This window comes from Pristiophorus japonicus, unplaced genomic scaffold, assembly GCF_044704955.1.
Source record: "Pristiophorus japonicus isolate sPriJap1 unplaced genomic scaffold, sPriJap1.hap1 HAP1_SCAFFOLD_317, whole genome shotgun sequence".
Lineage (NCBI taxonomy): Eukaryota > Metazoa > Chordata > Chondrichthyes > Pristiophoridae > Pristiophorus > Pristiophorus japonicus.
This window is the reverse complement of record NW_027252966.1, coordinates 202,128-222,988: the sequence shown is the minus strand read 5'-3', so window position 1 is coordinate 222,988 and position 20,861 is coordinate 202,128. Positions and strand designations below refer to the sequence as shown.

Here is a 20,861-nt window from a genome sequence, read left to right as displayed (position 1 = left end):
ATAAGATCATGACTGATCTTCAATCTCAACTCCACTTTCCCGCCCTGTCCCCATATCCTTTGATTTCTCTGGAGTTCAAAATCTATCTCAGCCTTGAATATATTCAATGCCTCACCATCCACAGCCCTCTGGGGGAGAGAATTCTAAAGATTCACAACCCTCTGAGTGAAAAAATTCCTCCTCATCTCTGTCTTAAATGGCCGACCCGCTTATCAATGCCCCTTAGTTCTCGACTCTCCAGCCAGGGGAAACAACCTCTCTGCATCTATCCTGTCGATCCCTTTCAGCATCTTGTATGTTTCAATCAGATCACCTCTCATTCTTCTAAACTCCAGAGAGTATAGGCCCAATCTACTCAATCTCTCCTCATAGGACAACCTACTCATCCCAGGAATTAATCTTCTGAACCTTTGATGCACCGCCACTAAGGCAAGTCCATCCTTCCTCAGATATAGAGCATGGAATCATTTACAAACAACATGTGGTCAGATGATTAACGCATTATAAAATGTGAAAATATAAATATCAAGAAAGCTTTTTAAAATGATTTTCTTTTTGGTAAAGGGCTGCAGTAGAAAAATCAACTAAGATGGTGCTACTGTAGATTGTAATCACATTATTTTAAAGGGAAGCCCCGCTAAGGCTGTGCCAGGGCAATGATCAATAGCTGAGCCAAATCAATGTGCTGTAATTCTGAAAGCAATATTTTTTGATTGTTCTAGAATGTATTGAAGTAGTGAAATAAAGTTTGTAATGCATCATCTTGCGTCCTGTTCAGTTCTTGATATCTCTGCACAGTAATTACTTCAAGGTTGGTTTGCATTCCTGCTGATAACAAAATAAAAGTTACAGGTTGGCTATCATCCTCGGGATGTGGGCGTCGCTGGCAAGGCCGGCATTTATTGCCCATCCCTAATTGCCCCTTGAGAAGGTGGTGGTGAGCCGCCTTCTTGAACCGCTGCAGTCCGTGTGGTGAAGGTGCTCCCACAGTGCTGTTGGGGAGGGAGTTCCAGGATTGTGAGCCAGCGATGATGAAGGAATGGCCGATATATTTGAAGGGAAATACGGAGGCGATGGTGTTTCTATGCGCCCGCCCCCCTTGTCATTCTAGGTGGTGGAGATCGTGGGTTTGGGAGATGCTGCCAAACCCTTAAGCTAGTGGATGGGCTGCTGATCAAGCAGACTGCTTTGTCGTAGATGGTGTTGAGCTTGTTGAGTGTTGAAGCAGTGGCAGCCCTCCAGGCAAGGGGAGAACATTCCATCACACTCCTGACTTGTGGCTTGGAGGTTGGAGAGGGGCTTTGGGGAGTCAGGAGGTGAGCCAGTCGCCACAGATTACAAAGCCTCTGACCTGCTCTAGTGGCCACAGTATTTATATGCCTGTGCGGTGGGTTTCTGGTTAATGGTGACCCCTCCCCAAGGTTGCTGATGGTGGATGACGGTAATGCCATTAGATATCAAGGGGAGGTGGTTATGCTCTCTTGCAGGAAATTGCCTTGCACTTGTGTGGCACGAATGTTAATTGCCACTTACCAGCCCAAGCCTGGATGTTGTCCACGTCTTGCTATATGCGGCTATGGACTGCTTCATTATCTGGAGGAATTGCAAATGGAACTGAACACTGTGCAATCATCAGCAAACATCCTCACTTCTGACCTTATGATGCAGGGAAGGTCATTGATGAAGCATTGATGGAGCTTAAATACTTCCATTTGGAAATCTTATCCTTTAATTAGAAATGCAACATTTCTAGCTTTTGCAACGTAACATTCTCACTCCAACCATCTCACAACAACTTCACATCCCTTATGAATTAAAATCTGTGTCCTTCACGTCCTTCTACCTAAACCAGGTCTGATAATTAACCATCATTGCAGGAACTTGCAGACTAGAATTTATATCGAATTCTCACCGTGTCTCAAACATCAGGAAACATCACAAGTGAGACCAGCTTCGCACAGACGAACATAATTCGTCAAATTAACTTACTATTAAAATGATTCTCAGAAACAAATTAATTGGACAAATGCCATCGAGTAGAATATATATTAAAAATTTGCAAATGGCTGAGAATTTGTTTATTTACCCTTTTCAAGCTTCAGACTTTCTCCCATTGATACAGTCCAGCAAATATTTGTTCCACTAGACTCTTTCAGATCTTCAACTGTGGCAAATGGATTTCAATGTAGGCAAATTAGAGGTCATCCATTTTGGACCTAAAACAGATAGAACAGAGTACTTTCTCAATGGTGAAAGGCTAAAAAACAGAGAAGGTCCAAAGGGACTTGGGGGTCCAGGTATATAGATCATTAAAATGTCAAGAACAGGTACAGAAAATAATCAAAAAGGCTAATGGGATGCTGGCCTTTACAGCTCAAGGACTAGAATACAAGAGGGTAGAAGTTATGCTACAGCTGTACAAAGCCCTGGTTAGCCCACACCTGGAGCACTGTGAGCAGATCTGGGCACCACCTTAGGGAGGGTATATTGGCCTTGGAGGGAGTGCGGCGTAGGTTTACCAGAACTGTACCCAGACTTCAAGGATAAAGTTATGAGGAGAGATTACACTAATCTTTACAAACTTTTACAAGGATGACACCAGAAATGCGAGAGTACACCTGTCAGGAAAGGATAAACAGGCTGAAGGGTGACCTAATAAAGGTCTTTAAAATCATTAAAGGTTTTGATCGAGTAGACACAGAGAGAGTGTGTCGACTTGTGGGGAAGAGCAAAACTAGCGGCCATCAATATGAGAGTCAGCAAGAAATCAAATAGGGAATTCTGAAGACATTTCTTTACCCCAGAGAGTGGTGAGAAAGTGGAACTCTCTACCACAGGGAGTGGTTGAAGCGAATAGTATCGATGCATTTAAGAGATTAGATGAACACATGAGGGAGAAGGGAATAGAGGGTTATGCTGATAGAGTTAGATGAGGAAAGACGGGAGGAGGCTCAAGTGGTTGGGCCTAATGGCCTGATTCTGCGCCATATCTCCTATGTACTCCTATGTAAGCAAGGTTTGTATTTGTGATATCTTCACAGAGCACAGCACACACAGCTTGCTACATGGCAGGCAGCTCTCTCCGAAGCCTCCGGAATTGCCTGGTTCTGTTTATTATTAACCCTGCAGTTGCAGTACACAATACGTCCACATCCACTGTGTGGAGCTACAAACATTACCAGCTTACAGAAATTACACTTCTCCCTCCTTAATGAAGAAGTTATTATAACAAACATCATACATAACTTTCATTTTTATACATAACACAGATTATAGACTTATTTTTTTCCATATTTACAAATTTAACTTTACCACTTGTTTTCTGTTTTGAAGAGGATATCTTTGCTCTCGAACAGAACCTTCCAAACATGGTATCGATTTCACACTCATTCGAGACTCAACCTGAGGAACGTTTTCCTCCACAGAATTTCCTTGATTTTCATTTGAACTCACTCTAACTTCAGGCTCTTTGTTTTCCTGACTCGGACTCAGACTTTCATTCTGATTCTCTCCTGGATTTGTTTCCAGTACATTGGATTTAGGATTTGCTACTGGTGTATCAAAACTATCCGATGAGTCAGAAATAATTGAATCATGCCCACCTTCAACTCCTTCCATGTCTGTAGGTAAAATATGATCAATATGAACAAACCTAACCTGTCCATGATCAAACATCTTTACCAAATATGTGCGAGGACCACATATCTTCACCACTCTTCCTGGTAACCACTTTAACCATTTATGGTGATGGTTCTTCACTCTCATCTTCTGGTTTAATTTCACACTTCTCTCTTTTACTCTACCTCTATCGTGATTCTCTTTCTGCCAATTGTGTCTCTTCTACAGACTGTGCCAAATTTGGCTTTAACAATGAGAATCTGGTTCGTGGTTGTCGTTTGAGAAACAACTCTGCTGGTGTTCTACCAGTAGTTGTATGATGAGTATTTCGATATGTAATTAGAAAATTAGCCAATTTGTGATCCAATGACAACTGTCGTTTCCTTGGATTAGGATCTAACATTTGTTTTATGAAGGCACGTTTTACAATTTACACAGTGCGCTCTGCAGCACCATTTTAAGCAGGATGGTATGGTGGAATCTTGGTATGTTTCACACCATTTTTGCTCGTGAATTGTGTAAATCCTTCTGAACGAAATTGTGGTCCATTATCCAAAACAATCTCTTCAGGGAGGCCAAATGAAGAAAATAATTTTCGCAAAATGTCCAATGTTTTACTTGTTGTTATTTTCCACATTGGAAACACCTCAACCCACTTCGAATGGCTATCAATCACAATGAACAATTGTTGTCCCAACTCAGCAAAATCAATATGTAGCCTTTGCCACACCCTGGGAGGCCATTTCCATGACTGTAATGGTACTGGTGGTGGTTGCTTGCTTACCGGTTGACATGTCGTACACGGACTCACGATGTACTCTATATCTTTATCAAGACCTGGCCACCATAAGTAACTGCATGCAAAACTCTTGGTCAAGCACATTCCCAGGTGCTGGTCATGGAGGTCTCCTAATAATTTGGACCTGAATTTATTTGGTATAACCACTCTTGCACCCCACATGATACAATCTTTATCGACTGATAATTCATTCCTACGAATGAAGAATGGTTGTGTATCTTTGTCTGTTACCTGGTTTGGCCATTCATTTGCAATATAATCATACACCTTTGACATCACTGGGTCACGTTTGTTGCTCTACCAATCTCTTCAGCTCTGACTGGCAGTTCATCAATGTATGAAAAATAAAACACTTCTTCCCTATTGGGTGTAACTTGTGATGGGGAAGGCAATCTAGATATTGCATCAGCATTACTGTGATCAGCTGATCGTCTGTATTCAATATCATATGTATATGCTGACAAAATCAAAGCCCATCTCTGCATTCGGGCTGTAGCTAATGTTGGAACTGGGGACTTTGGATGGAGGATTGCTGTTCGGGGCTTATGGTCCATAACGATGGTAAACTTACGACCATACAAGTATTTGTGAAACTTCTTGACCCCAAAAATTAATGCCAAAGCTTCCCTTTCAATTTGCACATAATTACTCTCACTGGAACTGAGAGTGCGTGAAGCAAAAGCAATTGGTCTCTCCTCCCCACTACGTGATACATGAGAGATCACTGCCCCAACTCCATACGGAGAGTCATCACATGCTAGCTTAATCTCCTTAGATATGTCCAATTACACTTGCCATTTTAATCTCTAGCTGTTCACACCGTGTGCTGTATTTTACCTCGGATTTTGTAGCTTTTTTCCAAAGACAGAAACTTCCAAAGTCTCTCTGTTGGCTGGCTGAATCCTTCACCAACAAAATTTAAGCTTTAAATCATCCGAAAAATCCCATCACGCCGCCAAATGTGATATCTTCACAGAGCACAAGCACACACAGCTTCCTACATGGCAGGCAGCTCTCTCGGAAACCTCCGGAATTGCCTGGTTCTGTTTATTATTAACCCTGCAGTTGCAGTACACAATACGTCCACATCCACAGTGTGGCGCTGCAAACATTACCAGCTTACAGACATTACAGTATTCTCTAGAATTTAGAAGGTTAAGGGGTGATTTGATCAAAGTTTTCATGATATTATGGGGAACGGATAGGGTAGATAGAGAGAAACTATTTTGGCCGGTTGGGGATTCTAGGACTTAGGGAGCACAGTCTAACAATTAGAGCCAGACCTTTCAGGAGTGAAATTAGGAAACACTTCTACACACAAAGGGTGGTGGAAGTTTGGAACTCTCTTCAGCAAAGGGCAGTTGATACGAGATGAATTGTTAATTTTAAATCTGAGATTGCTAGCTTTCTGTTAACCAAAGGTATTAAGGGATCTGGACCAAAGGCGGGTGGGTGGAGTTAGGTCACAGATCAGCCATTGGATGGAGGAGCAGGCTCGAGGGCCTGAATGTCCTCCTCCTGCTCCTGTATTCCGGCAGTTCAAAGCTGCAGCTTCTGGAACCATCAGTCTCTCCCGCGGAATGTGTAAACCAAATGATGCCAACGATCTCGGGGATGATTTTGAGGCTGAGTGCTGGGCGAGAACACCCTGAGAATAGACTTACAGCCCAGTGTCCCATCCCAAGGAGAAGCATCGTGCTTTTTAACCTGGGAATTGCTGGGGTAGTGGGGCGGAAATCCTGTGATTTTAGGGATAAGCAGAGTGCTGCCCGAGAGCACAGGACCGATTGCACCGACCTGCTGCCAGAGCGTCGGGAACAATGATCCGAGTGCAGCCCCTCCGACAGTGCGGCACTCCCTCAGTACTGCCCCTCCGACAGTGCGGCGCTCCCTCAGTACTGCCCCTCCGACAGTGCGGCACTCCCTCAGTACTGCCCCTCCGACAGTGCGGCACTCCCTCAGTACTGCCCCTCCGACAGTGCGGCTCTCCGTCAGTACTGCCCCTCCGACAGTGTGGAGCTCCCTCAGTACCGCCCCTCCAACAGTGCGGCACTCCCTCAGTACTGCCCCTCCGACAATGCGGCGCTCCCTCAGTACTGCCCCTCCGACAGTGCGGTGCTACCTCAGTACTGCCCCTCCGACAGTGCGGCGCTCCCTCAGTACTGCCCCTCCGTCAGTACTGCCCCTCCGTCAGTGCGGCTCTCCGTCAGTACTGCCCCTCCGACAGTGCGGCTCTCCGTCAGTACTGCCCCTCCGACAGTGCGGTGCTTCCTCAGTACTGCCCCTCCGTCAGTGCGGCTCTACGTCAGTACTGCCCCTCCATCAGTGCGGTGCTTCCTCAGTACAGCCCCTCCGACAGTGTGGCGCTCCCTCAGTACAGCCCCTCCAACAGTGCGGCGCTCCCTCAGTACTGCCCCTCCGTCAATGCGGCGCTCCCTCAGTACTGCCCCTCCGACAGTGCGGCACCCCCTCAGTACTGCCCCTCCGTCAGTGTGGCGCTCCCTCAGTACTGCCCCTCCGACAGTGCGGCACTCCCTCAGTGCGGCTCTCCGTCAGTACTGCCCCTCCATCAGTGCGGCTCTCCGTCAGTACTGCCCCTCCGTCAGTGCGGCTCTCCGTCAGTACTGCCCCTCCATCAGTGCGACTCTCTGTCAGGACTGCCCCTCCATCAGTGCGGAGCTTCCTCAGTACAGCACCTCCGACTGTGCGGTGCTCCCTCAGTACTGCCCCTCCAACAGTGCAGCGCTCCCTCAGTACTGCCCCTGTGACAGTGCGGCGCTCCCTCAGTACTGCCCCTCCGACAGTGCGGCTCTCCCTCAGTACCGCCCCTCCGACAGTGTGGCGCTCCCTCAGTACTGCCCCTCCGACAGTGCGGTGCTCCCTCAGTACTGCCCCTGTGACAGTGCGGCGCTCCCTCAGTACTGCCCCTCCGGCAGTGCGGCGCTCCCTCAGTACTTTCTCTCCGACAGTGCGGCGCTCCCTCAGTACTGCCCCTCCGACAGTGCGGCGCTCCCTCAGTACTGCCCCTCCGACAGTTCTGCGCTCCCTCAGTACAGCCCCTCCGACAGTGTGGCGCTCCCTCAGTACAGCCCCTCCAACAGTGCGGCACTCCCTCAGTACTGCCCCTTTGACAGTGTGGCGCTCCCTCACTACTGCCGCTCCGACAGTCTACAAGTCACAGAAATCTACAGCCTAGAAACATTGAAAATAGGTGCAGGAGTAGGCCGTTCGGCCCTTCGAACCTGCACCACCATTCAATAAGATCATGGCTGATCATGCAACTTCAATACCCCTTTCCTGCTTTCTCTCCATACCGCTTGATCCCTTTAGCCATAAGGGCCATATCTAACTCCCTTTTGCATATATTTAATGAATGGGCCTCAACAACTTTCTGTGGAAGAGAATTCCACAGGTTCACAACTCTCTGGGTGAAGAAGTTTCTCCTCATCTCGGTCCTAAATGGCTTACCCCTTATCCTTAGACTGTGACCCCTTGTTCTGATATTCCCCAACATCGGGAACATTCTTCCTGCATCTAACCTGTCCAATCCCGTCAGAAATTTCTATGTTTCTGTGAAATTCACTCTCATTCTTATAAATTCCAGTGAACATAAGCCTGGTTGATCCAGTCTTTCTTCATATGTCAGTCCCGCCATCCCGGGAATCAGTCTGGTGAACCTTCGCTGCACTCCCTCAATCGCAAGAATGTCCTTCCTCAGTATCGGTGACCAAAACTCAACACAATATTCAAGGTGTGGCCTCACCAAGGCTCTGTACAATTGCAGTAAGACCTCCTTGCTCCTTTACGCAAATCCCCTCGCTATGAAGGCCAACATGCCATTTGCCTTCTTCACCGCCTGCTGTACCTGCATGCCAACTTTCAATGACTGATGTACCATGACACCCAGGTTTCATTGCATCTCCCCCTTTCCTAATCTGTCACCATCCAAATAATATTCTGCCTCCCTGTTTTTGCCACCAAAGTGGATAACCTCACATTTATCGACATTATACTGCATCTGCCATGCATTTGCCCACTCACCTAACCTGTCCAAGTCACCCTGCAGCCTCTTAGCATCCTCCTCACAGCTCACACCGCCACCCAGCTTAGTGTCATCTGCAAACTTGGAGATATTACACTCAATTCCTTTGTTCAAATATTTAACTTATATTGTAAATAGCTGGGGGCCCAGCACTGAACCTTGCGGTACCCCACTAGTCACTGCCTGCCATTCTGAAAAGGACACGTTTATTCCTACTTCTTGCTTCCTGTCTTGCCAACCAGATCTCTATCCATGTCAATACATTACCCCCAATACCATGTGCTTTAATTTTGCATACTAATCTCTTGTGTGGAACCTTGTCAAAAGCCTTTTGAAAGTGCAAATACACCACATCCACTGGTTCTCCCTTGTCCACTCTACTAGTTACATCCTCAAAAATTCCAGAAGATTTTTCAAGCATGATTTCCCTTTCATAAATCAATGCTGACTTGGACCAATCCTGTCACTGCTTTCCAAATGCGCTGCTATTACGTCTTTAATAATTGATTTCATCATTTTCCCCACCACCGATGTCAGGCTGACCGGTCTATAATTCCCTGTTTTCTCTCTCCCTCCTTTTTTAAAAAGTGGTGTTACATTAGTTACCCTCCAGTCCATAGGAACTGATCCAAAGTCCATTGAATGTTGGAAAATGACCACCAATGCATCCACTATTTCTGGGGCCACTTCCTTAAGTACTCTGGGATGCAGACTATCAGGCCCTGGGGATTTATCGGCCTTCAATCCCATCAATTTCCCCAACACAATTTTCCGCCTAATAAGAATTTCCTTCAGTTCCTCCTTCTCGCTAGACCCTCAGTCCCCTAATATTTCCGGAAGGTTATTTGTGTCTTCCTTCGTGAAGACAGAACCAAAGTATTTGTTCAACTGGTCTGCCATTTCTTTGTTCCCCATTATAAATTCACCTGAATCTGACTGCAAGGTACCTACAGTTATCTTCACTAATCTTTTTCTTTTTACATATCTATAGAAGCTTTTGCAGTCAGTTTTGATGTTCCCAGCAAGCTTCCTCTCATACTCTATTTCCCCCTCCTAATTAAACCCTTTGTCCTCCTCTGCTGAATTCTAACTTTCTCCCAGTCCTCAGGTTTGTTGCTTTTTTTGGCCAATTTATATGCCGCTTCCTTGGATTTAACACTGTCTTTAATGTCCCTTGTTAGCCACGGTTGAGCCACCTTCCCCATTTTATTTTTACTCCAGACAGTGATGTACAATTATTGAAGTTCATCCATGTGATCTTTAAATGTTTGCCATTGTTTATCCACCATCAACCCTTTAAGTATCATTCGCCAGTCTATTCCAGTCAATTCACGTCTCATACCATCGAAGTTACCTTTCTTTAAGTTCAGGACCCTAGTCTCTGAATTAACTGTGTCACTCTCCACCTCAATGAAGAATTCGACCATATTATGGTCACTCTTCCCCAGGGGGCCTCGCACAACAAGGAGCCATTCGGCCCATCGTGTCGGTGCCGGCCGACAAACAGCTCTCCCGCCGAATGTAACTGGAAAAAATAGTTTGTGTATTTTTTAAGAAGTGAATTTGATGAATTTAAAATGCTGACAGGTGCTGGATTGACAGTGGGATGTAAAATGTTGACTTTTTGTGATAAACCCACTGTCAGCTGGGTATTAAGCGAACTAACCAAAGTTAAATATAGCAAGCAATATTTTTTTTAATAAAGCTTATATTTTTTTTTAAAACTCACGTTTAAAATGTGCCAGGAAAGTAAAGCGAAGCTCGGGGCCCTGAAAGGCGGCCTGCTGCCAGAGTGTCGGGGCCCGGCCCGGCCCGGGGGCGGAGGCGCCAGCTCCCTCAGACGGTGTGTGTGTGGGGCCCGGCTAGGCCCGGCTCGGGAAAGCGGCACAAACCCCACCATCCCTCCCCCTCCCTTTTACCACAGCAGCGGTTCCAGCCGGCGGACCCAGCCCCGAAAAACACAAATAAATCCAACCCACGGCCGCCGGCTTCCATCCCGCCATCACCAAGATGGCGGCAGCAGGCGGCGGCTTCCCGCCAAAATCGCCAACATGGCGGCCGCGCGCTGCTCAATCTGATCCCCCCCCCACCACCAGCACCACCCCCATATACATGGTGCAGCCCGCTGACGCCCTGTTTTCTCTCTAGCGGGCTGCTGGCCGCAATGGGCTCTCCCATTCCTTCATTAGGGGAGTAGAGGAGAACTCACACCTCTTTGGAGCTGCATGGGACCTGACCACCCCCGTACTGTAGAGGCGACATGGTGCAGCCTGCTGAGGCCCTGTTACTCTCCATTGGACGGCTGTGGAGAATGGGTTCGACCATTCTTTTTAGGGGGGGGAGTGGGTAAAATTCACACCTTTTTACAGCACAATGGGAAGTTCAGCTGATGGCTCAAGGAGCCTACCGTCCTTTATCAGGAATGAGAGCCTTGAATTTTACATTAAGGCTGATTTTTCAAGTGTACGGTGGCTACGATCAGATCTGCAACTGCCTGTCTAAAAGCAGATCCTTAAGTACACCTCCCATACAACAACCTGCATTTATATAGCGCCTTTAACACAGTAAAACGTTCCAGTCCGCTTCCCAGCAGCGATTATCAGACACAATTTGACACCGAGCCACATGAGGAGCTATTTGGGCAGGTGACCAAAAGCTTGGGTCACTGAGGCAGGTTTTAAGGAGCGTATTAAAGGAGGAGAGAGCGAGGCGGAGAGGTTGAGGGAGGGAGCTCCAGAGCTCGGGGCCCAGGCAGCTGATGGCACGGCCGCCGATGGGGGCACAGTTAAAATCAGGGATACCGAAGAGGCCAGGATTAGAGGAGGGCAGATATCGCAGAGGGTGGTGGGGCTGGAGGAGGTTACAGAGATAGGGAGGGGGCGAGGGGGCGAGGCCATGGAAGGATTTGAACACAGGATGAGTTTTTTCAATTTGAGGAGTTAGATGAGATCCTTACTACTGGGGGGATCAAGGGGTATGGCGAGAAAGCAGGAATGGGGTACTGAAGTTGCATGTTCAGCCATGAACTCATTGAATGGCGGTGCAGGCTAGAAGGGCCGAATGGCCTGCTCCTGCACCTATTTTCTATGTTTCTATGTTTCTATGAGATGTCGCTGAGCCGGGACCAATGTCGGTCAGCGAGCACAGGAGGCGATGGCTGATGCGAGACGGGGTGCAAACCATTTGATTATTTCAGGGCGACTGTTTATTTTTGAGACTGAGATAGTTTCAAGGATTGATTCCATTTTTAATCAATACTCCTGCATAAGGGCGGGTGGGATTCGGATTATAATTGACGTACGAGCGGACCAATGGTAAGGAGGTGGGGCGGATTAGAGCCAATCAGGCGGGGCCAGGGCGGGGATTGGGTTCAAATTGACGTACGCTGCGACCAATTGCATGGCGTGCAACGTGAGCCATGTCAGCCAATCAGGGGGGGGGGCGGGAAGTATGAGTGATAATTGACGACCGATGGGACCAATCGTATGGCGTGCAGCGTGCACGCTGTCAGCTGATCAGGCGGGGCTGGGGGCGGGTTTCTGAGTATAATTGACTTATGCGCCGACCAATGGTAACGAGGAACGGCGGCTCAGAGCCAATCAGCTTCGGCCGGGCGTGGGGGGGCGGTTTGGATTATAATTGATGTCCGATCGGACCAATCGGACGGCGTGCAGCGTGTGCCCTGTCAGCCAATCAGGCAGCGTGGCGGGCGGGGTTCGGATTATAATCGACGTCCGATCGGACCAATGGTAATGAGGAGGGGCGGATCGGAGCCAATCAGGCGTGGCCGGGGGCGGAGTTTGCGGGGGGTCAGGTGACGGGGGGCGGTTGTGCGGACGGCGGCGATCGGGAGCGGCGGCCATGGTGAGTGCGTCCGGGCACCGGGGGAGGGCATGGAGCGGCTCGGCTCCCCTCCCCCCCTCCCCTCCCCTCCACCCGGCGAGTGGGACCACCGGGGAAGGCGGCACTGCTGGAAGTCTTTGGTCCGCCATCCTCGGTGGCGGGAGGTCAAAGGTCAGCAGGCTGCAACCGTAGGAGAAAGACTTGCTCCCTCAGTACTGCCCCTCCGACAGTGCGGCACTCCCTCAGTACTGCCCCTCCGACAGTGCGGCGCTCCCTCAGTACTGCCCCTCCAACAGTGCGGCGCTCCCTCAGTACTGCCCCTCCGACAGTGCAGCACTCCCTCAGTACTGCCCCTCCGACAGTGCAGCACTCCCTCAGTACTGCCCCTCCGACAGTGCGGCACTCCCTCAGTACTGCCCCTCCGACAGTGCGGTACTCCTTCAGTACTGCCCCTCCGACAGTGCAGCACTCCCTCAGTACGGCCCCTCCGACAGTGCGGCGCTCCCTCAGTACGGCCCCTCCGACAGTGCGGCGCTCCCTCAGTACGGCCCCTCCGACAGTGCGGCGCTCCCTCAGTACCGCCCCTCCGACAGTGCGGCGCTCCCTCAGTACCGCCCCTCCGACAGTGCGGCGCTCCCTCAGTACCGCCCCTCCGACAGTGCGGCGCTCCCTCAGTACCGCCCCTCCGACAGTGCGGCGCTCTCTCAGTACAGCCCCTCCGACAGTGCAGGGCTCCCTCAGTACCGCCCCTCCGACAGTGCGGCGCTCCCTCAGTACCGCCCCTCCGACAGTGCGGCGCTCCCTCAGTACCGCCCCTCCGACAGTGCGGCGCTCCCTCAGTACCGCCCCTCCGACAGTGCGGCGCTCCCTCAGTTACCGCCCCTCCGACAGTGCGGGGCTCCCTCAGTACCGCCCCTCCGACAGTGCGGCGCTCCCTCAGTACCGCCCCTCCGACAGTGCGGCGCTCCCTCAGTACGGCCCCTCCGACAGTGCGGCGCTCCCTCAGTACCGCCCCTCCGACAGTGCGGCGCTCCCTCAGTACCGCTCCCTCAGTACCGCCCCTCCGACAGTGCGGCGCTCCCTCAGTACCGCCCCTCCGACAGTGCGGCGCTCCCTCAGTACCGCCCCTCCGACAGTGCGGCGCTCCCTCAGTACCGCCCCTCCGACAGTGCGGCGCTCTCTCAGTACAGCCCCTCCGACAGTGCAGGGCTCCCTCAGTACCGCCCCTCCGACAGTGCGGCGCTCCCTCAGTACCGCCCCTCCGACAGTGCGGCGCTCCCTCAGTACCGCCCCTCCGACAGTGCGGCGCTCCCTCAGTACCGCCCCTCCGACAGTGCGGCGCTCCCTCAGTACCGCCCCTCCGACAGTGCGGCGCTCCCTCAGTTACCGCCCCTCCGACAGTGCGGGGCTCCCTCAGTACCGCCCCTCCGACAGTGCGGCGCTCCCTCAGTACCGCCCCTCCGACAGTGCGGCTCTCCCTCAGTACTGCCCCTCCGACAGTGTGGCACTCTCTCAACACTGCACTGGGAGTGTTGGCCTGGATTTACGTGAGTCCCTAGAGTGGGATTCAAACCCATGACCTGCTGACTCAGGCAGGTGTGGTGCAACTGAGCCACGTCTAACACTGAAGCTGTGCAGTCTTTGCTTTAATATTCTGCTTATTTCAAGCACACTGGCTGCAAGATATAACAATGCTCCCATTTGCGGATTTGCATGGATTTAATGCACTTTCAGGCAGCTTCAGGAGTGTACAAAGTCATTTTGCACCCTTCCCTCCTGTGAGTGTCACTCCTCACAGAGGGTTATGCCGATAGAGCTAGATGAGGAAAGAGGGGAGGAGGCTCAAGTGGAGCATAAACGCTGGCACAGACTGTTTGGGCCCAATGGCCTATTTCTGTGCCGTACATTCGATGTAAGTCCTATCTTTTCGTTATTGCTCGAGCGTGTAACAGCAGGGATCCACCTCGTGAATGTCCATTGCATTCCCTCTAAAGCCCGGATGTTACTGGTGCTTTTCAATGTCCACTGTTCAGACTGGTGCTTGGTAGCTTGCAACCCAACCCTTTTATTTTTAGTTGTTGCTGATTCTGTATTTATTTGTGGTTGTCACCAGGCTTCTGCTTTGACTCAAGGGCTCGAGAGAATCCCAGACCAGCTGGGCTACCTGGTCATCAGTGAAGATGGAGTGCTGTCTGTAAGTATGATGGCCACCGCCAGCGTGTCTCTCAGAGAAAACCCTTGACCATCCAGGAAGACTGAGGTGTTGGCCACACCTCTCCCTGTCAACGCGGAAGGGCGATGTAAATGAGGCAGTGCGGTTCAGGGGTCACAGGCACGGCCAAAACAGGTGGTGGTCGAGGCAACATGAATAATCTCCCCGCCAGAGGTGACTGCGTTTTTCCGGTTACCTGAGCAACTCTGCTCCGCTCCCCCTCTCATCGTCATCATCATGGGCAGTCCCTCGGAATCGAGGAAGACTTGCTTCCACTCTAAAAGTGAGATCTCAGGCGACTGAACAGTCCAATACAGGAACCACAGTCCCTGTCACAGGTGGGACAGACAGTGGTTGAGGGAAGGGGAGGGTGGGACTGGTTTGCCGCACACTCCTTCCGCTGCCTGCGCTTGGTTTCTGCACGCTCTCGGCGACGAGCTCCCCTGTCCAGTCCTTACGGCCTCTGTGCTGTATGGACCTTCCCCAGCTGTCATAGAATCCTGCAGCACAGAAAGAGGCCGTTCGGCACATCTGTGAACGAGCGATCCGATCAGTCCCTCTGCCCCCCCCCCCCCCCATCCCCAGCTCTGTGTCCGGGCGCCCTGCTAATTTATCCAGCTGCCCATTTGAAAGTTACTATTCAATCTGCTTTCTTTCAGGCAGCGTGTTCCCGATCACAACTCACTGTGTAAACAAAAGTCTCCTCCCTTGCTAATTATGTTGAATCTGTGTCCTCTGGTTATTCGGCTCTCTGGGAAGTTAAAGCAGCCATCAGATAACATGGTTATAGGCTGCGGCCTGGGTTAATTGTCTCATCCGAAAGACGGCCCCTCCGGCAGTGCGGCGCTCCCTCGGTGCCGCCCCTCCGGCAGTGCGGCGCTCCCTCGGTGCCGCCCCTCCGGCAGTGCGGCGCTCCCTCGGTGCCGCCCCTCCGGCAGTGCGGCGCTCCCTCGGTGCCGCCCCTCCGGCAGTGCGGCGCTCCCTCGGTGCCGCCCCTCCGGCAGTGCGGCGCTCCCTCGGTGCCGCCCCTCCGGCAGTGCGGCGCTCCCTCGGTGCCGCCCCTCCGGCAGTGCGGCGCTCCCTCGGTGCCGCCCCTCCGGCAGTGCGGCGCTCCCTCGGTGCCGCCCCTCCGGCAGTGCGGCGCTCCCTCGGTGCCGCACCGGGAGTGTCAGCCGGGATTTATAGGCACAATTCTCTGGAGTGGGACTTTGACCCCACAACCAAAGGCGGGAAAGTGCTGCCCGTTGAGCCATGGCCGACACCGTGATTGCCGATTCCGACCTTCAGTGCCGAGGCAGCGGATCTGCCCACTGCTCCTCTCTCGCTGATCCCTGTTGATGTGTAACATCGGTCCTGTGCTGGTCCAGTCAGCAGGTGAGCTGGAGAACGATGAACATACCGCCGGGGTGATCATGCGCATGATGCAGACCGCCGTCAAACTTTGCATGAACGGCAGCACCGAGCCCTTCTTCAAGAGAATGTCGGGTACGTTAACAGTCGGCCTTTCCACCGGGCTGGATGGTTCCGTTCATCTGCAGCAGACTGTACATCCGGCGCGTTTAAGGGGAAGCTGGATAAACACAAGAGAGAAAATAGAAGGATATGGTGAGAGGGTGAGATGAGGAGGGGCGGGAGGAGTGACCTGTAGGGGGGGGGGGCCCCCCCTCTCCTCCCGGCCCCCCCCCCCCCACTCCTTCCCTCCCCCCCCCCCCCCACTCCTTCCCTCCCCCCCTGCTCTCCTTCCCTCCCCCCCTGCTCTCCTTCCCTCCCCCCCCTGCTCTCCTTCCCTCCCCCCCCTGCTCTCCTTCCCTCCCCCCCCTGCTCTCCTTCCCTCCCCCCCCTGCTCTCCTTCCCTCCCCCCCCTGCTCTCCTTCCCTCCCCCCCCTGCTCTCCTTCCCTCCCCCCCCTGCTCTCCTTCCCTCCCCCCCCTGCTCTCCTTCCCTCCCCCCCCTGCTCTCCTTCCCTCCCCCCCCTGCTCTCCTTCCCTCCCCCCCCTGCTCTCCTTCCCTCCCCCCCCTGCTCTCCTTCCCTCCCCCCCCTGCTCTCCTTCCCTCCCCCCCCTGCTCTCCTTCCCTCCCCCCCCTGCTCTCCTTCCCTCCCCCCCCTGCTCTCCTTCCCTCCCCCCCCTGCTCTCCTTCCCTCCCCCCCCTGCTCTCCTTCCCTCCCCCCCCTGCTCTCCTTCCCTCCCCCCCCTGCTCTCCTTCCCTCCCCCCCCTGCTCTCCTTCCCTCCCCCCCCTGCTCTCCTTCCCTCCCCCCCCTGCTCTCCTTCCCTCCCCCCCCTGCTCTCCTTCCCTCCCCCCCTGCTCTCCTTCCCTCCCCCCCCTGCTCTCCTTCCCTCCCCCCCCTGCTCTCCTTCCCTCCCCCCCCTGCTCTCCTTCCCTCCCCCCCCTGCTCTCCTTCCCTCCCCCCCCTGCTCTCCTTCCCTCCCCCCCCTGCTCTCCTTCCCTCCCCCCCCTGCTCTCCTTCCCTCCCCCCCCTGCTCTCCTTCCCTCCCCCCCCTGCTCTCCTTCCCCTCCCCCCTGCTCTCCTTCCCTCCCCCCCTGCTCTCCTTCCCTCCCCCCCCTGCTCTCCTTCCCTCCCCCCCCTGCTCTCCTTCCCTCCCCCCCCTGCTCTCCTTCCCTCCCCCCCCTGCTCTCCTTCCCTCCCCCCCCTGCTCTCCTTCCCTCCCCCCCCTGCTCTCCTTCCCTCCCCCCCCTGCTCTCCTTCCCTCCCCCCCCTGCTCTCCTTCCCTCCCCCCCCTGCTCTCCTTCCCTCCCCCCCCTGCTCTCCTTCCCTCCCCCCCCTGCTCTCCTTCCCTCCCCCCCCTGCTCTCCTTCCCTCCCCCCCTGCTCTCCTTCCCTCCCCCCCCTGCTCTCCTTCCCTCCCCCCCCTGCTCTCCTTCCCTCCCCCCCCTGCTCTCCTTCCCTCCCCCCCTGCTCTCCTTCCCTCCCCCCCTGCTCTCCTTCCCTCCCCCCCCTGCTCTCCTTCCCTCCCCCCCCTGCTCTCCTTCCCTCCCCCCCCTGCTCTCCTTCCCTCCCCCCCCTGCTCTCCTTCCCTCCCCCCCCCTGCTCTCCTTCCCTCCCCCCCCCTGCTCTCCTTCCCTCCCCCCCCCTGCTCTCCTTCCCTCCCCCCCCCTGCTCTCCTTCCCTCCCCCCCCTGCTCTCCTTCCCTCCCCCCCCCTGCTCTCCTTCCCTCCCCCCCCTGCTCTCCTTCCCTCCCCCCCTGCTCTCCTTCCCTCCCCCCCCTGCTCTCCTTCCCTCCCCCCCCTGCTCTCCTTCCCTCCCCCCCCTGCTCTCCTTCCCTCCCCCCCCTGCTCTCCTTCCCTCCCCCCCTGCTCTCCTTCCCTCCCCCCCCTGCTCTCCTTCCCTCCCCCCCCTGCTCTCCTTCCCTCCCCCCCCTGCTCTCCTTCCCTCCCCCCCCTGCTCTCCTTCCCTCCCCCCCCTGCTCTCCTTCCCTCCCCCCCCTGCTCTCCTTCCCTCCCCCCCCTGCTCTCCTTCCCTCCCCCCCTGCTCTCCTTCCCTCCCCCCCCTGCTCTCCTTCCCTCCCCCCCCTGCTCTCCTTCCCTCCCCCCCTGCTCTCCTTCCCTCCCCCCCCTGCTCTCCTTCCCTCCCCCCCCTGCTCTCCTTCCCTCCCCCCCCTGCTCTCCTTCCCTCCCCCCCCTGCTCTCCTTCCCTCCCCCCCCTGCTCTCCTTCCCTCCCCCCCCTGCTCTCCTTCCCTCCCCCCCCTGCTCTCCTTCCCTCCCCCCCCTGCTCTCCTTCCCTCCCCCCCCTGCTCTCCTTCCCTCCCCCCCCTGCTCTCCTTCCCTCCCCCCCCTGCTCTCCTTCCCTCCCCCCCCTGCTCTCCTTCCCTCCCCCCCTGCTCTCCTTCCCTCCCCCCCCTGCTCTCCTTCCCTCCCCCCCCTGCTCTCCTTCCCTCCCCCCCCTGCTCTCCTTCCCTCCCCCCCTGCTCTCCTTCCCTCCCCCCCCTGCTCTCCTTCCCTCCCCCCCCTGCTCTCCTTCCCTCCCCCCCCTGCTCTCCTTCCCTCCCCCCCCTGCTCTCCTTCCCTCCCCCCCTGCTCTCCTTCCCTCCCCCCCCTGCTCTCCTTCCCTCCCCCCCCTGCTCTCCTTCCCTCCCCCCCCTGCTCTCCTTCCCTCCCCCCCCTGCTCTCCTTCCCTCCCCCCCCTGCTCTCCTTCCCTCCCCCCCCTGCTCTCCTTCCCTCCCCCCCCTGCTCTCCTTCCCTCCCCCCCCTGCTCTCCTTCCCTCCCCCCCCTGCTCTCCTTCCCTCCCCCCCCTGCTCTCCTTCCCTCCCCCCCCTGCTCTCCTTCCCTCCCCCCCCTGCTCTCCTTCCCTCCCCCCCCTGCTCTCCTTCCCTCCCCCCCCTGCTCTCCTTCCCTCCCCCCCCTGCTCTCCTTCCCTCCCCCCCCTGCTCTCCTTCCCTCCCCCCCCTGCTCTCCTTCCCTCCCCCCCCTGCTCTCCTTCCCTCCCCCCCCTGCTCTCCTTCCCTCCCCCCCCTGCTCTCCTTCCCTCCCCCCCCTGCTCTCCTTCCCTCCCCCCCCTGCTCTCCTTCCCTCCCCCCCCTGCTCTCCTTCCCTCCCCCCCCTGCTCTCCTTCCCTCCCCCCCCTGCTCTCCTTCCCTCCCCCCCCTGCTCTCCTTCCCTCCCCCCCCTGCTCTCCTTCCCTCCCCCCCCTGCTCTCCTTCCCTCCCCCCCCTGCTCTCCTTCCCTCCCCCCCCTGCTCTCCTTCCCTCCCCCCCCTGCTCTCCTTCCCTCCCCCCCCTGCTCTCCTTCCCTCCCCCCCCTGCTCTCCTTCCCTCCCCCCCCTGCTCTCCCGCTCCTTCTCCCCCCCCACCACGACTTGTGCGGTGTAGGTGGCGGAGAGACTTTGGGGAGTGGGGAGGCGAGCCGGTCGCTGTACAATACGCAGCCCCCTGACATGCTCCGGTTGCCAGGGTATTGATTCCACCCACGGTCTGGATCACGATGGGAGGGAATGCTGGACCAATGAGCTGTGTTCCAGTACCTGTGAGCAGCAGTGGTACACGGACTGGGAGCAGGTCGTCTGCCTGCCTGGTGGTGTGGTTGGTGAGAAGTGTCGCTGAGAACAGGATGTATTGATCCTCCGTTCTCAGTATCTACAGTGTCATTGTTCACCTTGGCTCGTCTTGTGGCACTTAACTTTGGGGGATAGTTTGTTAAAAATGATCTGAACAAACTCTTAATTATCAACATTGCACAAATATGCACCTGGGGTGTCACTCACTGCAGTTCGTCGGTGGGTAAGGGAGGAATCGGTGAGTGGGATGTTGGTGGGGAGTGCGGGTTGGGGGTGGTGTCGGTTGTGGGTCAGTAGTTGGGGATGAACACTAACACGATGTATTTCCCTTCAGTGGTATTTGGAGAGCACACGTACATGGCCACGATCTCGGGACAGAAGGTGTTTGTGGTAAAGCGACACAATAATCCTCACGAAGCAGTGGAAGTGTAACCCGGAATCGGAGAGAAGGGGCTGCCGTGAATCCCGCTAATCACCAGATCACATCATCACCGAGACTTTGAACGTGAGCCATGTCCGAGCAGTTAACTCCCGACTCTCCCGGTTACTCTTTTTTTCCCCGTTTTGTTTAGCTTTCCCCTCACTTGCTCCTTGAACGGAATTATGTATCGGGCAACGAACACAACCTCTCTGGCTGTAGACCCTCCGCATTGTTCAACAATCGCCTTCCATCCCACCCGTCCACACCAACAAATTCTGGGACCACCAAACTGCTCAATCGATTTATTTCCCTCTCGAGTCGCAGTTACTAATTGAAAAATAATTTCAGCCTGCATTGGTCTAAGTGTCACTTGATGCTGCACATGTTGATGGAGTGGAGGGGGAGGGGGAGGAATAGGTTTAGAACATGCAGTTGGGAGTGCAGCGCCCAATTTTGGTCCTCTGCTGTAACTCGCATTGTCTGCTTGAGGTAACGAGTCACAATAAAGCTTATTGTACACTCTCCTCGTCCATTGTCTTCTCTTATTCCCATCGGCGATGATGTGGTTAAGGGCAAACCAAATATTTCAAGGGTCTTATCAAACAAGGCTACAGATGGGGACAGCACCTCTCAAACCAATGCATTTTGGTAATGCATTTGGGGAGGTCTACCAAGGCAAGGGAATACACATTAACTGGTCGGACACTGAGAAGTGTAGAGGAATAAAGGGACCTTGGAGTGCAGGTCTACAGAACTCTTTTGGGAGGAAACTGAAACATTAACCCTTAAATCGTATCCCCCCGATCTGGGGGGGCACACCAAACATTTACTAGGCCCTTTTGTGGTTTTTTTTGTGTTTTTGTTTTTTTCTTAGTTTTTTTTGGGCACTAAAATCATATATATATATTTTTTT

General features: G+C 54.3%; 1 protein-coding gene across 1 annotated transcript; it reads left to right on the top strand.

The window, feature by feature from the left end:
- The first annotated feature begins 12,272 nt into the window (after positions 1-12,272).
- On the top strand, positions 12,273-20,470 carry lamtor4 (late endosomal/lysosomal adaptor, MAPK and MTOR activator 4). Its single transcript, XM_070872468.1, has 4 exons — positions 12,273-12,323; positions 14,416-14,496; positions 15,882-15,999; positions 19,862-20,470. The coding sequence occupies exons 1-4, from the start codon at positions 12,321-12,323 to the stop codon at positions 19,957-19,959; spliced, it is 300 nt and encodes a 99-aa protein (XP_070728569.1). The 5' UTR covers positions 12,273-12,320; the 3' UTR covers positions 19,960-20,470.
- Positions 20,471-20,861: the final 391 nt, after the last annotated feature.